Source organism: Poromitra crassiceps (assembly GCF_964638095.1).
Source record: "Poromitra crassiceps genome assembly, chromosome: 1".
In the NCBI taxonomy this organism is placed as follows: Eukaryota; Metazoa; Chordata; class Actinopteri; order Beryciformes; family Melamphaidae; genus Poromitra; species Poromitra crassiceps.
This window is the reverse complement of record NC_139623.1, coordinates 126002431-126027607: the sequence shown is the minus strand read 5'-3', so window position 1 is coordinate 126027607 and position 25177 is coordinate 126002431. Positions and strand designations below refer to the sequence as shown.

Genomic DNA, 25177 nt, shown 5'->3' with positions numbered 1-25177 from the left:
TATATGCATATATGTGGGCCCTATTCTCCCACAGGCCTTTGGTGCTAAAAGGGGCCGTAAACGCAAAAAAACGTGCCTTGCGCCTGCCTCGGGAAGATATCAACATGGCTTTAGGCTGCCAAATGCGCTTTAGGCGGAATGGGCGTGGCGCAGTCCCAGAATGGGCGAGAATGGGCGTTTCGGCCTTAAATACCGGCCTAATGATATCTTCCCACCTGGCGTAAATTTAGCACCTTGCGCTTTTGAAAACCAGGCCTATTCAGTGCGCTGGTTGCGCGGAGCGCTCCTCTGCCCTTTCCTCTGTCCCGTCTCTCTGTGTCACTCCCTCTCTCTTACTCATCAGTCTGACAGGCACAATACGGACTGCTTGAAAAAAAGTTTGCCGGTTCTCTCTCTCTCTCAGAAAAAATAAGTTGTTCTACCGTACATATTTTAACAACATGACAGTTTTTTCTAACATGACAGTTTTGACTGAGCCCGTGACATTCAGAGGCTATTGCATCATCCTACCTGTGCAGTGAAGGAATGAGATCATTTTGGGCAAACATTCACTGCCTGCCTTCCCTGCAACAGCCAGACATGTGAAATCTCCCAGCATGCATTGGGCTAATCCATTTGGATAATAAATGGCATCGAAATTAGCCTAAATAGATAGAAAGGTACATCGAAATAGATCTAAATAATGTGTAATGTTGCCACAACATGTTATTGTAGAACATTTCAATATTGGACAAAATAAAATTGCGAAATCCAAACACAACCCTATGTGAAACATATATGTCATCCTGGGCCTATATATATCCCTCGTCGATTTAACGTGATTTAGATAAGTGACAGCGTAACGCGCTTCTACTGTCATGTGCTATACTGTGATGTCTGCTCCAATAAATTGGCCCTACTTCACATTTCGTTTGACAATAAAAACACATTTCTGCAATGACTTTACATAATGTAGGCTATATTTATGTGCATCATCCTACCTGTGCAGCAGGGGAGAGAAAACAATATAATTCTGGACAAACTTTCACCAATCTAATGAATCTCATCATATAGGGATAGGCTATATTTTTCTAGCTGATGCGTTTAGAACATTCTTTTCACTTTAATCTTGCTATAGTGTAGCGTATTTACATGCTTGCAGTATTTAAACTGCAGTTAGATTGGTTTGAGAAGCATAATAATATGGAATAGCCTATATATGGAGACAGACAGACGGGATGAAGGGAGGGGGGGGGGGGAGCAGAGCGCTTGGCTTGTCTCGTTTTACTGGATTTCTCAGTGGAATTGGAGCTTAAAAGGCAAGCTTGTGACTCTTTACTGCACTTCACCAATGAGCAGACTGTGCATAATTTTACGCTTAAAAGGCGTGGTTGTAATGCGGCTGCGTGTAGCGCAGATATCGAGTGGGCTGGTCCACGCCCACTGCGCTGGCCGTTCAGCGCAGTTTATAGGCTGATACAACGATAGGGGCCCAGTGTGTGTGTGTGTGTGTGTGTATATATATATATATATATATGTGTGTGTGTATATATATATATATATATATATATATATATATATATGTGTGTGTGTGTGTGTGTGTGTGTGTGTGTGTGTGTGTGTGTGTGTGTGTGTGTGTGTGTGTGTGTATATATATATATATATATATATATATATATATATATATTGTAACGAATCAGGTATTCGTCCAAGGAACCAGGAGACTTGAAGTTGGTACAGGCTTTTATTCTGTGGCTACACATCAGCTCCTAGCGGTAGCTTCGCTGCTAGCTCCACACACGTCCAGTCAACTCTCTATCATAGCTTGACTGACTTCCGCCACGCGACAGGATGGTCACATACACACCGTTCCCCCCAGGAACAACCCCCACACATCAGTTCCTAGCTAAACACGGAAACACCCCAATACACATCAAACCCCGGATCGCTACAATATATATATATATATATACAGTATACTGTATATATATAAGGGCTGTCAGCGTTAACGCATTAATCGCGATGCGATTAAGGGTCGATAACGCGTTATTTCTTTTTAATCGCATGCCGCTATTTTGTCCCTTCGAGGCACTACTTGTAGTCAAGCCGGTCGCAGCGGTTTCCTGTCTCCTGCTGTTGCAGGCATGGACAAGAACACGCTTCTAAATGGCTCGTTTTACTTTAAATAACTCCCAAATGGCACAGTGGACAAGTCAACAGTAGTTTGCACCTTGTGTAAAACGGAATTAAAATATCACCGAAGTACATAGAGTTTGAGCGATCACCTAAAGCTAAGCATACCGGAGCAGCTAGTGTCGCCGTAGCCTCAACGCGAGACTCAGTCATCAGTCTTTCTTCCTTCAGAGTCTCGGATGCGCGGGTCCTCTAGCCATGGGAGGTCGGCTGGGATTATCCAATACTACGGCGCCAATGTACTCCAAAATCTTCCGTAGTTTCCAATACTGAGCCATTATTCACATGGAAGTGCCAAAGTTTTTAGCTCAGACACAGCCTTCTTCGGCGATGTCATTTTGGGTTTTGACTGCTCCACAGCGCCGCCGCCGGAAGTATCGGTCCTGGAGCGTGTACTGCACTGTTTACAATTGTGCCTTTATTTTCTGTTCAAGATATATTTTGTAGACATTGTTACCTCCTGTCTACATTGCACTTCTATTGAATTGAAAATGTATCTAAAATTCAAGATCACAAAGTACATTTATTTGCATTCATTTGATTCCCAATCATGACACACTGGTAAGAATTATTAATATCTAATTAAGAATGCTTTGAAATGCAAAATAATCGCATTTTAAACATGCGGTACAATGATGTGATTAATCTTGAGATTAACTATAGTTAATCGCAAGATTAATTAAGAAAATTAATCGTTTGACAGCCCTTATATATATATATATATATATATATATATATATATATATATATATATATATATACATATATGTACATATATGTATATGTACATACATATATATGTGTATATATGTATATATATATATATATATATATATATATATATATATGTATATATATATATATATATATATACAGGGATCGCGGAACCGCCCGGGCTGGGTACTTTTCAGTTCCCAAAAATTTTTTTTTTTTTTTTTTTTTTAGATTTTTTTTTAGATTTTTTTTTTTACAATTAAACCTCATTTACTTATTACACTCGACTGGTTGTTTTTCAGATGTGATGTGAATCTAAAGTGAACTAAACAAGTCAGATCCACTATAAATGTTTTTCAGTAGATGCTGTGATGTAGCCACAAGAAAGGTGCAATATTAATGTTTTTCAGGAGATGGCGATGTTGCTAGCTATAGGTTCTAAACAAGAAATGTGGTTCAAATGTTTACAGTAGTTTTCCTTTCTTGCTGCACTACAATGTTACAATGCTGTGAGACAGGCCCGGCATTGGAGGGGGGCCTGACCGGGCCGGGCCCCCCCATTCCCTAAACTGGCCACCCCATTCAATTTTTTTTTTTTTTTTTTGTGTGTGCTAAAAACGTTTTTCCGTTTTAAAGTTTTAAAGTTTAAAACGGAATCTGGCTGTCATTAGGCATTGATTAACTGAATGCTATTGCTAACTGTTACTTTGAACCTCCATTTGCAATGATTCTGGCTGGATATTAATTAACTATTGTAAATTTGTCACAATGAATGCAATTTGTGCACAATGTGTAAATACATTTAATATTAATTGTTTAGGCCTATTTGTAAAGTCACAACACATTAGAGATGTGTGTAGTTCCTCATAGATTTAGCCTCTTCCTTTTGCTCTCAAATGCACCAGTTTGACGAATTTTACTTTAAAATGTACAAAATCTTCTTCCGGGGGAGAATCCCCCCGGACCCCCCTTGGCCCCGCCAAGCTAGGGGCAGGCCCCCTCTGTAATTTGGTTCTGGAGCCGGGCCTGCTGTGAGACGGAGCTAAACACAAAAGATGCAATAATATATTAATAGTTTTTCATGAGATACTCAGTATTTAATATTAATACTAATACTAATAATAGAAAAGGAGAAGATACTGAATAATGACATCACAACAGTATAATCCTAATGTTAATTTAAAATTAAATATTCTTCTAAATATGGATAAAAGTCCAAAAAACATAAAATTTTCTTCGGCGCTGCCGAGATTCCATTCCTTACAGCACCCCCTACTTAATAATAGTTCCAGCGCGGCTGCAAAAATATGGTGGCGCATTGTGTCAAGTGTACTGGCTCGGGGAACGGTCCGGCCCCCGGTCCCTTAGGTTTCTGACAATGTGGCCCCCTGAACAATTTAGTTGAATAGCCCTGCTGTAAAACCCAGTCGCCCTCATATTCTGGTTTATTTCAAGAAAAACATTTTGGCTAGTTGAAATTAATTGGCTCGTAACTTTAAAATCTAGCAGCCATATTGGCTGGTGATAAAAAAAAGTTGAATCTCAAACCCTGCAGTGAGAGCAGGTGGTGACATAGGAGTGAGAAAAGGAGCAAATATATGATTGTTAAGACTGAATACTGACATCACAACCGTCTAATCCTAATGTTAATTTAAAATGAGATATTCCTATATGAATCTGGCTTCAAACGACCAAAATCTTTATATGATGATAATAATAATAATCAATGATGGTGGTTCACAGACGTGTGTGTGAGGGGGGGGGGACACGCCCCCCCCGACACGCCCCCCGGCCCCCCCAAGTTCAGATGCGTTCCGCTATCCCTGTATATATATGTGTGTGTGTGTGTGTGTGTGTGTGTGTGTGTGTGTGTGTGTGTGTGTGTGTGTGCTTGTCAAACATATTTATTTATTTATTCATTCATTCATTCATTCATTTATGTATTTATGTGTTTATTTTTTTATTGTAGGGGCTTTACGCAGTCTAATCCGTGGTCCCTCCCACCCCAGAGCGCCATTGGCTGCAGCGGCCAGTGGCCACCTTATAATATAACAACCCATGAACACAATCAGCCAAGAAGAGCGAGGAGAGCAGAGCGAGAGAGGTGGTACTACAGCCTCCTGCCGGGAAAACGACAAGAGCTCCAGACGCACAAAGGAGACACGACAAGATAAGGAAGCTTTGCAGAGGACCGCAACAAAAGGATCACTCACTTTATACCGGTTAACTGCCTCTCTACCCCACCCGTTCACACATACACACACTATCACATACACCCCATTCACACGTCATATTGTGGGATCAATGTACAGAGAGTCAGAGTCCAGTGCGCAAAGTTGGCGAGACTCTCCAATTCGTTTAGTAAACATTACTATTCTGATATTTTATTTATTTATTGTTTTTGGAGGATTGCTGTCTTCGGGGGCTTCCTGTTCCAACCTGGATTTTCAGGAAAGATTTCTTTGTCTTTGGATGAGCGAGGCTTGTTTGATGGTTAAGCTTTCCTCCGGAGCGCTCCTTGGAGACTATTAAACAGATTCACTGGAGGGATTCCTCTGCTTTCCAACCCCACGTGTGTGGACGACATGGATTTGCTTTTGCTATAGCCAAGATTTTGCCAAGATTTTTTTTATATATATAATTATTATTTTTGTTCCGAGTGTGTCTGTTTTAATTTATTGTGTGAGCCCAACGACAGCTGAGATTTCCACACGCCGGAATTACAACCATGAACTTTGTTGTCAGTTTTATACAAATCCTTTTGGCAGCGGTTCTTCATCTATCTAATGTAAAGGTGAGTTTTTAAATATGAAATGTCCACTTACACGCCTAGAACCCTAGAACACATGGGGAAGGAACTGTTCATGTTTTAATGAGCTCTTCTTTCACATGTGCTGGACAGTTCGCTATACCCTACACATTTCAACTATTAATCTATATTTGTATTATTAGGCTAGGCCTATAGCTACCTATTCTTTATTCTAAATTACAAAAAGTGTTCTGGGAAGGGGAAAGAATGTATAGTGGTTATTCTGCCTAAATCAGACTAAAATATAGGCTATTCATATAGCCTATCGGGACAGAAAACAGTCGGATTCGTTCATTCCCGTAGCCTAGTATTTATTATTTATATGTCTGCTAACTACTCACGCCGTTCTGTTTCTGTAGGACTACAAAAACCTTATAGTTCCACATTGTCCCTTTGTGCAATAGCCTACGTGGTTGTGTTGTCAAACCAAACTCCGTTTAAATATCTGGATCATCGGCAATAGATGCAACACGCAACATGTGTACAAAAACTATGGCAGTCATACATATCCTAACACCACACGGCGCTTATTTTGAAAGAATTTCAACATCCGAAATTGCTTCGCCTCTTATTCCCAGTCGTCTCCCACCAAAATACACCGGTTAGCGAGCAGTGAGCACCCTTTCTGATTCTAGTGAATTTAGGCTACATGAATCAAAGTGCTGCTTGTGGATTGTAGCCTATATGCCGAATTGAAATGGGGCCCCTAACGATTCAGAAAAGGCATTTTAATTCTACACCGGCTTTTCCAATAAGCGAAGCCACGTTGAAACTGCGACACTTTTGAATGGAGTTTGGCGATTTGAGCTAGTCAGCAGTCCTTTCAACCCTTCGTTTCCCAGGCAGCGTGCACTCACTCCCCCACCTATTTTTTCCATCTGGTTCCCACACTGCCACAGCTTTTCTCACGCAATCTCTCAGCTGGTTACAGCAGGCAGCCAGATAAGGTGAACACGCAGCCCGGCACTATCCTAGGAAAAAAAATGCTCCGGGGAGACGCGCTCTGCTGCGGGGATGCCCTGCTGCCACCGTCAAGTAGGCCTAAGTCAATATAAACAAACGTGATTTCCGGTTACACCTTTCAAAATAAAACCTCTGGTTCGATCCATGCAATGTCATGTAAATTAATGAGAGGGGTCGATTGGAAATGGCAAGTTTTGCTAAAATTTTCCTCGGTAGGACCTAGAGAGAGAAAAATAAAGAAGTAAAACAGCAATCGAAACACATTTCCCAGGCTAATAATGCTTGTCTTGTTATGGCCATCCTGAGAAATTAATTTTACAGCAGTTAAAACGTGACACTCTGGATTTAACATTGGATGCATTTTCTCACATATGGCTCATTCATGAAGCTGCTTTTTGTTATTGGGGAAACACCTAATTCACATCGCATTTTCTGTCACATTTCAAAAGTTCCCTAAAAATGTAGCTACTATGTATGCTTTTATTTTGAAGGTAAAATCACCTTACTGCTGGTCTTTTTTCCTGTATGTGTAACAGCTTCACACAGCTTCTGACTAGTGTGCACTTGCCCTCAAGCAGATGCATGCATTGGAGGGTAACCCACCTAAAACCAGTTTACCCAGCTTTTTATGAACAAGATGGAGTTTACCTCCTATTTATGCTGATATAAATCTATACGACCTATATCAAATTGATTTGTACACTGAAATTTAACAAGCCAGAAAAATAAGTTTTCTTTTATGATGACATGTTTATAGAGGTAATTTGCACAATATTGCATCCTGATGAGAAATGTTTAACGCCTGGTCTGATGTGTGTCTCTTACAGACTGCCAGCATTAACAAGGGAGGGGAGAAGAGTAAGAATGAAGGTAAGTGTTGGATCTATTGTAAAACTGTCTAATTAAACCAGATCCCCCCACCCCACCCCACCCACTCTCCCTGTGGCTCTGCCAGGCCAGATGACCACAGAGCCACCTAGTGGGAATGTAGTGAACACTTTTTTCTTGAAACGTTGCCTTTTCAAAGTTTCCATTCGTTCTTGGACATTTGTGGCTGATATTTCTTGCTGTCAGTTGAGAGAGTTACAGAATGGTTGCTTGCCGGTGAACTCGTAGGATGAAAGGTCAGACATGATGGGACTTTGGAGTAGCCATAAAAGTGTTTCAAAATAAGTTTCAGTGAGGAGAGGCACAAACAGCCTGCACAGCCCTGAAAGCTTTTGCATATGTTTCTCATGTGGTGGAAAGAAACGGGTAGCCTCAGGTTCAATGCTGCCCGCCCGCCCGCGCTTGTTTGCTTGACAGTGACAAAGCGTTGTGTTCAGGCCAAGGTTAGACCCGTTGGAGACAAACATGGCTATATAGCGCATCACTGGGCAGGCAGAGGTCTTTTCCACAGCCAAATAACAAGAAGGTTTGTGCGGCTGTTGATTAGAGTTTGCTCAAGGGCAGCGACTCCCCTCCTTTGCTCCGCCACCTGCATGCTGCTGACCTTCACACGCAGACACTATCAGAAATCACACAGTCACATGATGCACACACACACACACACACACACACACACACACACACACACACACACACACCTACACACACACACACCTACACACACACACACACACACACACACACACACACACACATACACACATACACACACACACACAGTTAGGAGGGTGGCAGTGGTGCAGTGATGGCCTAAAGGTGAAGGGAGCTTGTGAGCGGAAGGGCATGGGTTCAATCCCCGGGACCGGCAGGATAAATCTGGGTGGGGAAAGTGAAAAGGCAGCGCTTGCCCGTCCCTCATTAACACCACTGAAGTGCCCTTGAGCAAGGTGGTCCTTAACCCCAACCGCTCCAGTGGAGCAGATCAGACTGTGGTTGTACTATTGCTTCTGCAATATTACAACCACAGTCTGACGCTGGCAGCTCCAAAAATGCTTTTGGTGTGAATGTCCCCTTAGGAGGCAGAAATACAGTGGAGTATGTTGACCTGTGGCTGCTGACACCCCCCCAAACCACCCAGGCTGTTGGTTGGCCAGCCAGACTCCACGCCAGCTCTCTGGATGAGTTGTCTCCTTATAGAGCAGGTGCTAGCCTGTTAGCCAGCTAACGCATCTGCTGGCCAGGCTGGGAAACAGGATAAGAGTCTCTTGGTGCATTCCTTTATCGCAAAATAACTGGGACTGGGACTGATTAGACTGATACACATGCAGAGCCCATATTGGCATTTTATTAATATATTTTCCATCTCTCACATGGAGGTTCCTCCCTTACTAGTGCCTGTATTTGTATTATTACATCACATGACCACAGCTAGTGCCTGTTTGTATTATTACATCACATGACCACAGCTAGTTCCTGTTTGTATTATTACATCACATGACCACAGCTAGTTCCTGTTTGTATTATTACATCACATAACCACAGCTAGTGCCTGTATTTGTATTATTACATCACATGACCACAGCTAGTGCCTGTATTTGTATTATTACATCACATGACCACAGCTAGTGCCTGTATTTGTATTATTACATCACATAACCACAGCTAGTGCCTGTTTGTATTATTACATCACATGACCACAGCTAGTGCCTGTTTGTATTATTACATCACATGACCACAGCTAGTTCCTGTTTGTATTATTACATCACATAACCACAGCTAGTGCCTGTATTTGTATTATTACATCACATGACCACAGCTAGTGCCTGTATTTGTATTATTACATCACATGACCACAGCTAGTGCCTGTATTTGTATTATTACATCACATGACCACAGCTAGTGCCTGTATTTGTATTATTACATCACATGAACACAGCTAGTGCCTGTATTTGTATTATTACATCACATAACCACAGCTAGTGCCTGTATTTGTATTATTACATCACATGCCCACAGCTAGTGCCTGCATTTGTATTATTACATCACATGCCCACAGCTAGTGCCTGCATTTGTATTATTACATCACATGACCACAGCTAGTGCCTGTTTGTATTATTACATCACATGACCACAGCTAGTGCCTGTATTTGTATTATTACATCACATGACCACAGCTAGTGCCTGTATTTGTATCATTACATCACATGGCCACAGCTAGTGCCTGCATTTGTATTATTACATCACATGACTAGTGCCTGTTTGTATTATTACATCACATGACCACAGCTAGTGCCTGTATTTGTATTATTACATCACATGACCACAGCTAGTGCCTGTACTGTATTTGTATTATTACATCACATGACCACAGCTAGTGCCCGTATTTGTATTATTACATCACATGACCACAGCTAGTGCCTGTACTGTAGTTGTATTATTACATCACATGACCACAGCTAGTGCCTGTTTGTATTATTACATCACATGACCACAGCTAGTGCCTGTATTTGTATTATTACATCACATGACCACAGCTGGTGCCTGTTTGTATTATTACATCACATGACCACAGCTAGTGCCTGTTTGTATTATTACATCACATGACCACAGCTAGTTCCTGTTTGTATTATTACATCACATGACCACAGCTAGTGCCTGTTTGTATTATTACATCACATGACCACAGCTAGTGCCTGTATTTGTATTATTACATCACATGACTATAGCTAGTGCCTGTATTTGTATTATTACATCACATGACCACAGCTAGTTCCTGTTTGTATTATTACATCACATGACCACAGCTAGTGCCTGTATTTGTATTATTACATCACATGACCACAGCTAGTGCCTGTATTTGTATTATTACATCACATGAACACAGCTAGTGCCTGTATTTGTATTATTACATCACATGACTATAGCTAGTGCCTGTATTTGTATTATTACATCACATGACCACAGCTAGTTCCTGTTTGTATTATTACATCACATGAACACAGCTAGTGCCTGTATTTGTATTATTACATCACATGAACACAGCTAGTGCCTGTATTTGTATTATTACATCACATGAACACAGCTAGTGCCTGTATTTGTATTATTACATCACATGAACACAGCTAGTGCCTGTATTTGTATTATTACATCACATGACCACAGCTAGTGCCTGTATTTGTATTATTACATCACATGACCACAGCTAGTGCCTGTATTTGTATTATTACATCACATGATCACAGCTAGTGCCTGTATTTGTATTATTACATCACATGACCACAGCTAGTGCCTGTATTTGTATTATTACATCACATGACCACAGCTAGTGCCTGTATTAGGGATACATGTGTGGGAGTGATAACTAATAACTTATAACGTTAGTCTCGCTTGCCAGACACTCTAGGATAACGTTAATGTCCGCGGGTCTTACCCCGCCCGGCCCCTCTGACATTCCAGGCCGGCTCCAATAGTCATTTGCCTTGGATTCTCGGGGCAGCTGTAGCTCAGGAGGTAGAGCGGGTCATCCACTAATCGCTTTGGATAAAAGAGGTCAGTGGTTTGATTCCCGCCTCCTCCACTCTGCATGTCGAAGTGTCCTTGGGCAAGATACTGAACCCCAAATTGCTCCCGATGGTGTGCCAGCACCCTGCGTGGTAGCCAGCCACCATTGGTGCATGAAAGGGTGAATGCACCTACTGATTGTAAAGCGCTTTGGATAAAAGCGCTATATAAATGCAGGCCATTTTACCCTTTACCATTCTCCGCTCCGCTCCGCTCCACACGGCTCGTTGAAAATGGCCTTTATAGGGAGCACAGAGAAACTTTCCGCTTTCAGTAGACGATTGTCGAAACAACCTTCTAGTGTCAAACTCTGCACAGACATCATTCTGCACAATATCTCAAACATCCAACTAATGGAACAAGAAGAAAACTGATGTTTGACTTTTTCAGTACAAAATTGGCATCAGCCTGGGTCGATCCCTAGTCCTTGGCACAGTGGATCCAGAGCTGCAGTTTGGTGCTGGTGTGGTTTGGGACCAGAGGATGTTGTTGTAGTGTGTAGAGCCCACGCAGGGGTGGGCTTTCTGGGGTCACATGTCAGAGGTGAACCCTGGCGCCGCCATGCCTGAGGTCACTGCTGCTCTAGTCTCTTAAAAAAGACACGTTGGCTCCCGCAATTTGCAGATGCTCCTGTCTACCCGTCTGTACTTCCTGGAGGGGAAATTTGAGGGGAAACGGATGTTAAGGCGGGACACCCGCTCAAGGCGGGGCATCCACTCATTTCTCCAATCATCTCCCTCTGTTTTGTTTACATGTGTCGTGATTGGTCAAATACCATCGAACTTGCTTCTGGTCTGAAGCTTCTTCTTCTTCTTTTTTAAAGATAACAATTAACTTCCTCTGGCCAAAATGTAATGGGCGTAAATACAGTCTGTCTCTGCAGCATTGACGATTGTGGAAGAGATAGACTGGCTTGAGAGACTATACTGCTGCTCTGACAAGCCAGGGGTCAGGAGTTAGCCAGGGGTCAGGAGTTAGCCAGGGGTCAGGAGTTAGCCAGGGGTCCCTGGGAACCCGGTATGTCGGATGCTGGGATGGATTAATCTGAGCTGGATTATTCTGGGCTGGGCCTTTTTTGATGCAGAAAAAAATCCTTGAGGGAAGATACAGTAGCAGACTTGGTGATGAACTATTGCAGCTTGGACAGTTTGTAAGGGCACTAAGGCGCTGAGCTTTAATTGCACTCCTTCATTTTGGTTGCTTCAAATTTTTGGTGATCTAGGAATTGAAGGTTTGTTCTATTGTTGCACTCACTGCGAGTCGCTTTGGAGCAACATCAACTAACTGCCTACAATGTCAATGTGCCTGCGCATGTGTGTGTCTGTGCATCTCTGCATGTGTGACTATAGCCTATTTTGTGTGCATGTGTATGACAAGTGTGACATTACATTGGTGGGCTTTGGACTCTGGCGTTGGTTTTACATCACAGAAAAACCAAACAACTGGACCGAATGTTTTCATAGATATCAGCCTGTCAATGAGCTTTTCCAAAGTTAAACTTTTTTGATAAAATAGTCACATTGCTCTTCTTTCTTTCTTTCTTTCTTTCTTTCTTTCTTTCTTTCTTTCTTTCTTCCTATCTCAGTGATCTCCTTCATGAAGGTGTATAACAAGAGCTTATGTCAGCCGAGGGAGGTGTTGGTGGACATCTTCCACGAGTATCCGGATGACACGGAACACACCTACATCCCTTCCTGCGTCGTCCTCAATCGCTGTGGAGGGTGCTGCTCTGACGAGGCGCAGGAATGTGTGCCCACCTCAACTCACAACGTCACACTGGAGGTGAGCCTGACCACTGAGCACTGTCGGGGATTGGCCCATTGGTCAATTTACCTGTGAAGGGATGAAAACATAGACACCAAATCATGCTAGTCTCCATGCTAGTGCTATACTCTGTCCTGACACATTAGCCTACATTATGTTGAGTGATATGCTCCGTGCTAACACATTAGCATAGAGGACTATGTGTTGAGTAAGGGGACTGCACGCTGTTCCGACGGGTCATAGTTCAGAGAACTCAATAGTCTGAAAAATGTCCACTATATTACAACCCGTTTACACCATACGCCAACAACGCTCAACCTAAGCTCACCAAACCTACACTGAACCCACAAGTTTCATTTCGGCGTCCTTGTTAACAGGCAAAGCCGCTCATCAGTTCACCAACGGGACAAATTTGCTGTATTTCTTTAATTTATTCAAGTATTTATAATATACTGAAGATTGGGAAGAATGGGAGGAGACGGGTTAAAGAACAACCTTTTAGTTCTTGAGACGAATGAGACATGGATTGTGCAAAAGGGGCTTCAGCTTAGTCTCTCCCCAGACCCAAATATGACGTTGAATCGCTGCGCTCCGCATACTCCATAAATGAGTCTGTGCCACTTCACAGCCACTGCTGGGGTTTGAGGGCGGGTCTAGGGGGGTTGAAACTGAATGAGTGACAGGTCGTAGCACCAATACAAGCGGTTCGAAAAATGGGCTGGTCCTCCCGCCGTCATCTGATCGCAAAGTCGTTACTGATTGGGGAAGACTGAATCCACCACTGGCCAATCACTGGCCAAGTGAACGGTTCACTTCCGACCCCATCAGCTGGCTGAGGGAAAGTGTCCCAGACCCAGAGAGAGCTCTGCAGCATGCAGTAACGTAGTGTATCAGCGTAAGAAGTCTCGTGGGTCTGGCGTTGAGACTATAGCTTCAGCTTAACATCAGCAAGGTGGTCCTACTATTTAGTACACAGCTTCTCTCCAGAAGGGTAGCAGAGCAGGGAAAGTGAAGGAGCGAGGCTTGGCATGTCAGCTATGTTGTTTACACCCTTGTCAAAGGCCTTTCTTGGCCTTTCAAGAGCTTACTGTTGGGCTGGAGAAATATAGGAATGCCATACAGAGAGTTCCTGTCTCGGAGCTAGCGCACTTCCTGTCTGAGATAGATAGGGCAATTAGCTGAGGTGAGGAAGTGAACGACCTTGGAGTTTGGAAAGCCTTGTTGCTTTTCCGTAGTCTAACATGCACCGTTGTGTCCTCTGCTTCTCAAGGTCATGCGGGTCAAACCGATGGTAACGCAACACACTCTTCAGTTGAGCTTCACAGAGCATCGAACGTGTATATGCAGGTAAGAAAGTCTGAGCCCTCTTATCTAAACTGCCTCGCACAGTCACAGTGATGCTTCCCAAAAGCAAAAGTCTAAATCATCTGGCTCTTTTCATTTCAGACCAAAGCCAGGGGTCAAAGCAAAGAAAGAGTAAGTACGTGTTCCATCTTTTTCCTTTGGGTCATGTATTTTGAGGGATTTGAGTGGGGATGTAGTAGAAATATAAACATGACAACGCCGTCACACCTACCACAGTATAGGGTAAGAACACCCTGAAAGAAGCAACTTCTCAACCAATCATACCGACATTTATTGAGACACAGTCACAATCCTCCTGAAGCAATCTTGTTGCGTTGTCTTTTGGCTGCTGTATAGCAGCCGGCGGGACACTGTGGAACCAGCAGCCTTCAGGGATGCTAATGTAAATACTAGCAGTAGAGCAAGTATCATATTTTGAGTCAATGGCAGCATGGCTTTCTCCCTCAGGCTGACACGCTCACAGATTCCGCGCCCGCTCTCTCAGTTGGTGAGTGTGTGGCTGAAGGCTGGAGAGAGGAACTGTAGAGGACTTAGTGATAGTACAGCTCAGCTTTTTATCCCATTTTTATCGCCCGTTAGTGCTGATTTTAATTCATTTATCCTGGTTGCTGCTCCACCCTCTGCCAATCTGGGGAGAGCCGAAACTGGCTCCATGCTTCCTCCGAGACATGGGCAGTTAGCCAGCCGCTTCTTTTCACCTGACAGGGGAAGCTTCACCGGTAGGACATAGCACGTGGGAGGATCACGCTATTCCAACGAGTTCCCCTCCCTCCGAACAGGCGCCCCTAACGACCAGAGGAGGCACCGCATCAGCGACCAGGATATTGCATGTTTTGGTGAAGGGGGTTCCTATATGAAGGAAACCCCCCAGAGGGCATGGGGAGAACATGCAAAACTCCACACTTGCTTCTGAGATGCCTATGGTGTGAACCTATAGGCTTAGTGATGCCGGCCACAGCAGGCAGGGATTTGAAGGTTCCTATAGTTCCTGGTTCTCTCTATAGGCCTTGGAGGGAGCTGAGGGCCCACAGGCCTATCTTCCGTTTTTCTTTACTGGGCTCTGTCTCACACTTTGAGCCTGCTCTTTTTAATGGCTGTGCCTTTAGTGCTTTACGGTGCGGCTGTAACACTGCGGAGGATTGAGGCTTCAGACCACCCGCGGCTGTCTGCACTCCAGTTGCACAAACCTGACCCTCGGCCCTCGGCTACGTCCACACAGGCTAATCATAGCAACAGGTGTCATGCAGTTAACCTATTTTTATTTGGAGTGGTGTCAATAGGAGCTGGGAGACGGCCGTGAGAGAACTCGCTGGCCGTCGGAGTCGACACAGTCGGGCTGCGTGTGTGTTTGACGTACCCGTATGCATGCATGTGTGTGGACCAGAGTGTGTGTGTGTGTGTGTGTGTGTGTGTGTGTGTGTGTGTGTGTGTGTGTGTGCGTGTGCGTGTGTGCGTGTGCGTGCGTGTGTGCATGCGTGTCTTCAGCAGGTCCAACCCAATCGCCAGAATAAAACGGCATTTTACATGTATGGGATATGTAGAATATCAGTGTAAATTTGAAACAAAAAATATGTTTAAAACTTGGCATTTTGCATTTCTGCAAACCTACAATCTCAACATACAGTAATTTGAAGCAAAATGTCTACAATCGTACAAACGTAAATTTGAAACAAAGCGGCGGGTAATTTGAAAACCGTACTGCTTTTCCAATGGTAAAGGCAAATAAAAACAACTAACAACTTTGGCTATGTTTAGACAAGTAAAACAACTTGGTTAAGGAACACTCCGCCAATTTTCAACCAGCTTTGTATCATGCCAAGATCAGTCATATATCGGAAAACTGTAAACAGTTTTGCTGGCATTCACTCAGTTTGACAGTTATTGAGAGGTGATTTGAGTTAAGTTGTGGACCAATGATGTCATTCATGCACAAATTACATCACTGGTCCACAACTTCACGCAAATCAACTCTCAATAACTGTCAAACTAAATGAATGACTGTTCATTTACTGTTCAAACTTTTCTGAGATACATACTACTGATACAAAGCTTAGCTGAGTGGTCTTTTAAGGTTATAGGATTATGGTTATGGTTTAAATAAGTTAAGTTAAGTTAAGTTATCCTTTATTTATCCCCTTGGGGAAATTCATCCTCTGCATTTGACCCATCCTCTACCAGTACCTTGGTCAGGGGCACTGACAGGAGTATTAACCCTAAAATACATGTCTTTCTTGATGGTGGGAGGAAACCGGAGCACCCGGAGAAAACCCACACAGACACGGACACGGGGAGAACATGCGAACTCCACACAGAAAGGACCTGGGACGGACCGGGGTTCGAACCCGGGACCTTCTTGCTGTGAGGCAACAGTGTTAACCACTGAGCCACCGTGCCGTCATAACAAAACAAAAAACATTCAATGTGACTCACAGTTGAAATGTAGACTTTAGATCGGCTGTGACCTCTCTGGTGTGAAAGTCAAGTGTGTTTATGCCCTGGCATCCACCCCGACCACAACACCCTTACTGGCCACCGCACTATTTCAATAGCAGACTCTATGACGTGTATAACATTAATATTCACATATCTAGAAACGTGATGTGTCTTATTTCAGTTCAGAAATACGTATGTTGAATGCTGAGATTGTATTGTGGTGGCGAGCAGGCTGCAGCGGCAGGTCAGAGGAACGCCCCTTGTTTAATTGGATAAGAGGAGTGCGTGTTAAAAGCCTGTGGATGGTGGAGGAGAGATGGGATCATGTTAGCTCAGAGGGCTAAATCAAATCGGCTTGTCATGGGGCTGAGCTGAGCCGGGTCCGGCCTTGTTGGACGCATAGGCCTCCTGTCAGCGTGCACGTAGGCAGCCTGCCTGTCAGCGTGCACGTAGGCAGCCTGCCTGTCAGCGTGCACGTAGGCAGCCTGCCTGTCAGCGTGCACGTAGGCAGCCTGCCTGTCAGCGTGCACGTAGGCAGCCTGCCTGTCAGCGTGCATGTACTGTAGGCAGCCTGCCTGTCAGCGTGCACGTAGGCAGCCTGCCTGTCAGCGTGCACGTAGGCAGCCTGCCTGTCAGCGTGCACGTAGGCAGCCTGCCTGTCAGCGTGCACGTACTGTAGGCAGCCTGCCTGTCAGCGTGCATGTACTGTAGGCAGCCTACCTGTCAGCGTGCACGTAGGCAGCCTGCCTGTCAGCGTGCGCATACTGTAGGCAGCCTGCCTGGCACCGTGCACGTGGGCAGCCTGCCTGGCATCGTGCACGTGCCTCTCAGCGTGCCCGTGCCTGTCACTGTGCACATGCCTCTCACCAGGCTCGTGCACGTGCTTCTCAGGCAGCCAGTCTGCCCTCCTGGCAGGGTGGAGTGGAGGCAGAGGCGACACAGTCATTCATTCATTCGTTCTCTCACTTACAGAGAAAGACAGCTGATTTTTGGGGCCGATGCCGATATTGGGGAGTAAAAAAAAATCCCATATTGATATATCGGACAATATTCTTTATACACATAGACCTGACCTGAAAACACATTTTTGCAATGAGCCCTCAAATATCAAACCTTTGTGACAAAGATACAGTATGTAATGGAGGCAGGATATTTTACACTTTAACAATAAACGTTATTGTCCAAAATGACATCAGTGTGTGTGTATGTATATATATATATGTATATACAGTATATATACAGTATATATATGACTACATATATGCCGATATGTGATAGGCCAATATCGCCTGGTAATTTCAGCCAACCGATATATCGGTCGGGCTGGAGTCTATAGTCCTATCCTGTGGATCGATGCACCCCAGCTAATGAGGAGACTAGATTAGAAGGCAGATGTCCTGTACATTGATTATCTCCTGTTTGGCTTGCTATTGTGTGCGCTCTATCTGCACGAGTGTCCCTGTATCTACTCTCCGGTGTCTCTCTCTCCTCTCTCTCCTGCATCTACTCAGGTGTCTCTCTCTCCTCTCTCTCCTGCCCTCTTCTCTGTCTTCCAGGGGCGAGGGCCAAAAGAGAAAGAGAAAGAAACAGAGAGACACCAGCAGGACTGCTGAGGCCCAGGCCTACACTAGCACCGCGGTGTGCCTCAGCGCCGGCGCGGTGTCTCTCTCGCTGGTTGGCGTGATTTTTTGGAGGGACGTTTTTGTCATCTTGTAAATTAGAAGAGCACAAATCTCTTGTTCGACTGAGTTTCCATTTCCCCCTCCTCTCCACGTTTCTTCTCTTTTGAAATGTGCCACGTTTCTGCCCTGCTGATGTGAAGGTAATGCTATCTGTATGAAGCATGGCTGTCTTTAAGGCTGTCTGCTGGCCTGCTGCAGGGCAGATAAGTGGTGCCGCATCTACTTGCTGTTGGGGGCTTTGTTATCCGCTTCCCATGTTTCCTTTGCTTTCAGCCCATAGATGACTTTTAAACGGGTATAGTCTTGATAGCAACGGCTACTGTATAACGGTTAAGTGCAGACGTGGCGTGTATTTTAGGTTAGGATAATTGTAGCCTTGAGAGGTACACCGATAAGTTCTGCTTGGGTTGTTTTGTCCCTGTTTTCATACAGGAGGTCTTGATATATGCCTGCTTGAACGTGTGATTTTAGCCGAGGGGAAATCAGTGGTTTGAGACAAAGCAGAGCTCCTTGTCACTGTATCCACGTCTGGCCCTGTTTTGTCTCTGGAGTGTGACCTTCCATCTCATAGCGTTGTAAGAGATATGGCATCTGTAGGCATCAACTAATGGTGTCTACGGGTTTATCGGCTATTCTATGACCCTAAGAGATATAGGCTGCTCAAAATGTGCTTAATCAAAACAACTTTTTTTTAAACTCGGGTTGGATTGATATTTCCGTTTTGCCCAATGGAGAGCTTTATTTCCGCATGGTTGTCCAACTGCAGTTTCGGAGACTGACATGAATACTATCCTAAATATTGAATCCCTTTTTGTTTTGTTGACATGAAAATGGCCAGACTTAAAGGATAAGTTCACCCAAAAATGAAAATTCATACTCACCCCCATGCCGATGTAAGGCCGGATGAATTTTTTTTAGTCCACAAAACATAAAGTGAAAGTGAAAATGTGACTCACAGCTCACGGCTACAGTGAAGATTTTAGCTAAGAACAGGGTGTAAATGATGTACTTTCAAGTCAACTGGGCATCTTGGGGCTTCTGGAGACTTGAATTACGCCAGACGAGCAGTGTGAAGGCATTTTATGTTTGTTTTTTTGGTTCATGTTTTTTACGTTTGAAAATTGGTCACCATTCACTTCAATTGTTTAGGAGAATGCTGTAACTTTCCCTGGAAAATTCCACGAATGTTTTATGGACTAAAAAACTTCACCCGACCTTCCACCGGCATGGTGAGTATAATGACTGCATTTTCATTTCATTTTCATTTTTGGGTGAACTTATCCTTTAAAGATGTTGAATATCAGCCAAAATAAACTATTGGCAACTTCAATCCAAAAATAGCAGTATCAGCCTTCGAAACCCCCTATCAGGTGAACCCTAGTTTATAAAACCGCACCTGATTTGTGTGAATGGTGCAGAAAGGTGAACATTTCTCCATCCAGGGTCATGTGTACCTACTTGCACCAGTCCATTTTCTTTGTGCTTCTCTTAGACCAAATCCCACATGTGCTTCACATGTGTTTGTCGTGCAATTTTCCAAAGGGAGACTACAGCCCAATTTATGCTTTGTCTCTGGGCACTTTTGAAACGGTCTCTCGATAGATATGACGTCAGAAGAGACAGAAAAAAAGTGTCTCTCCACACTTTTCTTTGGTGTCGCCTACCCGGAGAATGTTGTTATGTCACGGACAACGTCATATTTTGTCACACACACAGTGATTGGCTAGAGAGAGAGAGAGAGCGTTCTGTAAGGAGCAAGGCGAGCTGTTGTCTGTCAAAACTGATGTGGAGAGAGAGAGAGAGAGAGAGAGAGAGAGAGAGAGAGAGAGAGAGAGAGAGAGAGAGAGAGAGAGAGAGAGAGAGAGAGAGGAAAGTCTGTGGCAAGTTGTTTTTACGTGATTTAAGATGTTTTTACAGTGATTTGAGGAAAACAAACGGTTGCTCCTGGGACGGTTCAGAGTGAGGCCGAGGAGGGGATAGAGATAGTCACTTTTGCTGGAGGGGAGGCGCCGGCTTGTTGTTACCGTGGAGACGACTGAAACCTGTCTCTGAAGTAGGCCTATCAATTAAAAACGGCGTGCAACTCTTTTATTTCTGTCGAGAGACACTTATGAAAAAGGCTGAGCGCCCTGCCATCAATTAAGCTCATAAGAGAAACAGCATGATAGAGACGCTGTAGCTGCATGTAAAGTGTCACCTGCTTTATTTACTGTGCTCTCCAGCTCAGTGGTCTTGTGGTCTGAGTGTCCGCCCTGAGACTGGGAGGTCGTGACTTCGATCCCCGGCCGAGTCATAGCAAAGACTATAAAAATGGGACCCATTTGCCTCCCTGCTTGGCACTCAGCATCGAAGGGTTGGGCGCTGCCGCTCACCGCTCCCCCAGGGGATGGGTCAAATGCGGAGATGTGTGTGACAATCAGTGGGACTTTACCTTTACCTTACTCTCTTTGTTATGTCCACCAAAACCTGGTATGGCCAGCCTCTGCTGCCTTCCCTCCACACATACCAAGCTCAAACTATCAGGAGTTGATTTTCTCAACATATTGATCATCTGTCGGCTATTGAACATTTTTGGATGAGGATGTTGAGTGAAAAGATGAGCATTTTGACACTGTGGCCCAGATTCACTGAAAGACTGTACAGGAAAAAGTGTGCTGCCTGTATCAGCAAAATGAAAAAAACCAGAAAGCCATGCTGGTCAAAACAATTAGGCCTGTTTGTGCCCGTTATGCTGCATGCATAAGTTATAGGTCACTCATCATTTGCTCTCATAATAGATGTCCTATAGTCAAAGCCATGCAAATTGAGCCTGTGCCCAAACTTGGCACCACCAACTCCCACAAACTGTAGCATATTAAGATCCATAGACATTGTTCTGTAAGATAATCTTCACAAATCAGATGATGATTTTTGAAGCGTGAATGGGATTTTCAAAAATCGCGATTTTCAGAAAACACTTCAAAAGTCATAAAAGTGGTCATCATTTGTGAAGATTATCTTGCTGAACACAACGTTTGCAGTTTCATAAACCTTTATTAACCACGGACCTCATTTCATGCATTTAGCCAAAATCCCCATAAAATCGCATTGAGTTTGAGACAAGGGAACTGGAAGTGCATGAGGGTTGGCCTACAAAAATGCATCATCCCTGTGGTACTCTATCTATAGAGTCTATTTGATAGATGGAGAAATCTATGTGAATAAGTCAAAGAAATCTGAGTTGTTTGGCTCAAGCAGCTGAGACGTACAGAATGTGCAAATTGCCCTCTCAAAAGTGAGCTAAAGCTGTGTTCACACCGAGATATTTATTTTTCGCTCTGTCGCTCGATTCAACCCTTTGGAATCGCTCTGTCGCTGTGGGGGCTATAACGTTACGCGTGCTCCTAACGCGCGCTACATACCGTAGTACAGACTTCACTTCATGTCAGCTGTCAGCCTGTCAATCGGCTGTCAATGCGGTTTGTTGCCACACAATAAACCAGCGGTTTGTTCCAAGCCAGTGTGATCCTTGACTCGCTCTCACACGGCAGCCAATCAGCGTTGAACAGCGAGCGACTGATGCCAGCGTATTTTCGCTCGAGTTGGGATATTTCATCTGGGGCGACGAGCGTATTTTCTCCCTATCGCTCTGTCTCTGTCGCTCGGACGCCCAGCGATTTTTCTCCCGGGCGAATATACGCTCAATCGCTCGTTTGCATTGACTTTGTATGTAAACTCGTTGCCAGCGAAAAACTTTAATAGGTCGGTGTGAACACAGCTTTAGAGTGTTGAGGGAGGGGGTGAGGGATGTTTTTTGTTTTTGTTGATTTTTTTGGTGAGGGGGGTATGTTGCATGAGTGTCTATGTCTGCCCTTTCTGCAGGATTCGCTCTATAGCTTAGATCTCTGTCTCTGTCTCTCTCTCCCCTTTTGCTTCCCTTGCAGCCACTGCGAGCCTTGCTCAGAGAGAAGAAAGCGCTTGTTTGTGCAGGACCCTCTCACCTGTAAATGCTCCTGCAAATTCACACAGTTAGACTGCAAGTCCAGGCAACTTGAGTTAAACGAAAGAACTTGCAGGTTTGTTTACCATACTGTATATATCACGATAAACGGCGTGCCTCGGGAACCGCTCCTTCGCCTACCTGCCTATTCACCTGTCCGTTCACCTCTGCGCTCTGGATGGAGAAACGCATGCTTCTCCCCTGCTGTGTTGCAGTTTGGAGATGGGAATGTCTGTGCTTCCCTGTGTGCTTGCATTGTCTCTTGTCACATGCAGCAGTCTCACGGTCGGCTCCAAACATCATATTTATGTTTGAACTGTGACCCCGGAAATGTTGTTTTAATGCAGTCTGGATGCAGAGATGGGAAATAACTAAGTACAAATTCTTTGTTATTGTACTTGGAATTGTTTTTGTAATTGGATTTTCAGGAATCTGTACTTTACTAAGTATTATTTTTTCTGGGAACTTTTTACTTTTGCTTCTGACATTTTAACACAAATTTTTCTACTCCTTACATTTTGAAAACACATTGCACAACAGACAAAAATTATGTAACATTGTTTGTCTGTCCCTGGTCTCGCACTTTAAGGCATTATATGCACCTTTTTGTGGAAAAACCAGACCTCACAAATTATTAATCAAAGTATAGTCTTTATACATCTTAAAACATTTTTAAAGTGGATGTTTTAAGTCTTCAAATGTGATTTTCACTTAGCTTTGGACAGAAAAAGCCGGTACAAATATTTTTACTTTTATACTTTTAGTACATTTCAGAGCCTGGACTCTTTTTTTTTTAAACTTTTACTTGAGTAAACACGTTGAATCAGTGCTTCTACTTTTACTACGTGTTTTTTATACAAGTAATTGTACTTCTACTTAAGTAAAGAATGTGTTTACTTTTCCCATCTCTGTTGAACTGTGACCCCAGAAGATTACACTGAAATGATGTTTTAATGCAGTCTGGATGTTGAAGATGTTACATGCTCCTTCCATGATAATATTTTTTTAATCCACGATCAAACTGTAATAAACAAGCCCACTCACATTCAGCATTAGGTCAATCTGTGCTGTATAGAGTAGCCAGCGGGCATCAATGGACTTTTCACTTCTTTCTACCAGTCTGGATCATGACCAGATAGATACACTCATGTGAAGTCCAAAAAAAGAACTTGTGCACGTCACTAACGAGACTAAGGTTTCCTGTGGTTCTCGATTGTGAGGGAGGCTCACGATTGAATGGTGTCCATGCTGCTTGCTTCTCATGGACTCTGGCTCTTACTCATAAATCATTAAAAAAAAAAACCTCAGACTACTAATCGAAGGAGTCAGACTCACTATAACACTATAAGCGCTATAAGCCCTTTTCACAGCAACCGTTTTGAAGTGGTAAAACAGGAGGTAACACAGATGTAACCAATAACATTAATGAGGGCCTGGGACTTGGACAACCTATACATGGAATGGAACCATCATTAATTGGTTAAAAAATCATTGGTTCAAATCATTAATTATTGGTTACACCTGCTTTACCACCTCGAAACGGTTGCTGTGAAAAGGGCCTAGCGGTGCAAAAATAACGGCTAAGTAGCCAAACAGAGAGGTGCTGCTGCCTCTAGTCAAGCTCTTAACAAGGCCCTGTGTTCGGTGACCTCGCCTGACCTGGCCCCTTCCACGACCTCTGACCCCCGAGGGCCCCCCACACACCGTGCCGGATTTAGACAGGCACACACTTGTGGGTGGGGTGACCGCTGACATGATTCCAATTGGCCACTCCATATTCAGGAGATGTGGGTGTGTGGTGGGGCGGGCCCCTACCCCCCCAACCCCAAACCATGCTACAAAACCTACACCGTTTCCAAAAAGTCTAGTGAATTGAGCCCATACTCTGACATGCCTAGGACCCGGATGTTTGCACTTACGGTTCCTTCGTCTTAAAGTCAATGGGATTTGTGTATGGGGATTTTGGTGAAATGGATGAAATAAGGTATGTGGTTAACAAAAGTTTATGAAACGGTGAACTTTGCATTCAGCAAGATAATCTTCACAAATGAGGAGCACTTTTATGATTTTTGAAGCGCATCGTCGTTTCATAAACCTTTGTTAACCACCACAGACCTTTATTTCAGGCGTTTAACCCAAATCCCCCTACAAAAATCCCATTGACTTCCCGACGAGGGAACCAGGAAGTGCACGTCATCCCTGTGGTACTCTATAAGGATTGAACTGAGGTATCCACCCACCTTACCGCCACACCCTTACTTTCCATTGTCCTACTACTTCATCGCAAACCTCCTGTTTGTAGTCCTGTCTCCTCCATATAATCCTTATAATAGAATCCTTAACGCGTTTGGGGAAATGTCACTTTTTTCATGCACGCAGAACATTATTTGCATTTCAGAACGTTGTGTCACTGCTCAGTTCACAAAATCTGTTTTGCGAAGCCGATTCGCTGCTGGTCGATTAACCCGATGTCTGTCTTGTCGTCCACAGATGTGACAAACCAAGGAGATGAGAGGAGGAGGAGGGGTGGGCGACACTGGTATGAAGGAATTATTTTCTTGGCACAGCACTTTGAAACCCGAGGATGCATTCCCTTCCCTGGACAACGCAAAGAGAAAAGTCGGGACTTACATCTTGCCTTTGTCTATTTTTTATCCACCTAAAGATATTAATATATTTGTACATTATATAAGTACAACGACAATGTATATTGCTGCTAAAACAGAGACACTATATAAAGCGAACGAATGCGCCACCGGCGTGTGAACGGAATATATTTCAGCGGGCCCTGTTTGGACTCAGAACTGGGGGGGTGGGGGGTTAGGGGACAATTCTGTTTTATTTTAG

The 25177-nt window shown here is 43.9% G+C and overlaps 1 protein-coding gene across 1 annotated transcript; it reads left to right on the top strand.

Annotated features, from left to right (window-relative positions):
* The first annotated feature begins 5022 nt into the window (after positions 1–5022).
* On the top strand, positions 5023–25112 carry vegfaa (vascular endothelial growth factor Aa). Its single transcript, XM_083633835.1, has 7 exons — positions 5023–5680; positions 7486–7528; positions 12693–12889; positions 14142–14218; positions 14318–14347; positions 22275–22406; positions 24821–25112. Exons 1-7 carry the CDS (start codon positions 5615–5617, stop codon positions 24840–24842), a joined length of 567 nt encoding a protein of 188 aa, XP_083489961.1. The 5' UTR covers positions 5023–5614; the 3' UTR covers positions 24843–25112.
* Positions 25113–25177: the final 65 nt, after the last annotated feature.

Bases quoted from the DNA above. Each gene is read 5' to 3' on its own strand.
- vegfaa (XM_083633835.1), top strand. From the start codon at position 5,615: ATGAACTTTGTTGTCAGTTTTATACAAATCCTTTTGGCAGCGGTTCTT. The intron at 7,529-12,692 runs GTAAGTGTTGGA...TTCCTATCTCAG, and splicing joins GGAGAAGAGTAAGAATGAAG to TGATCTCCTTCATGAAGGTG. The intron at 14,348-22,274 runs GTAAGTACGTGT...CTTCCCTTGCAG, and splicing joins GGGGTCAAAGCAAAGAAAGA to CCACTGCGAGCCTTGCTCAG.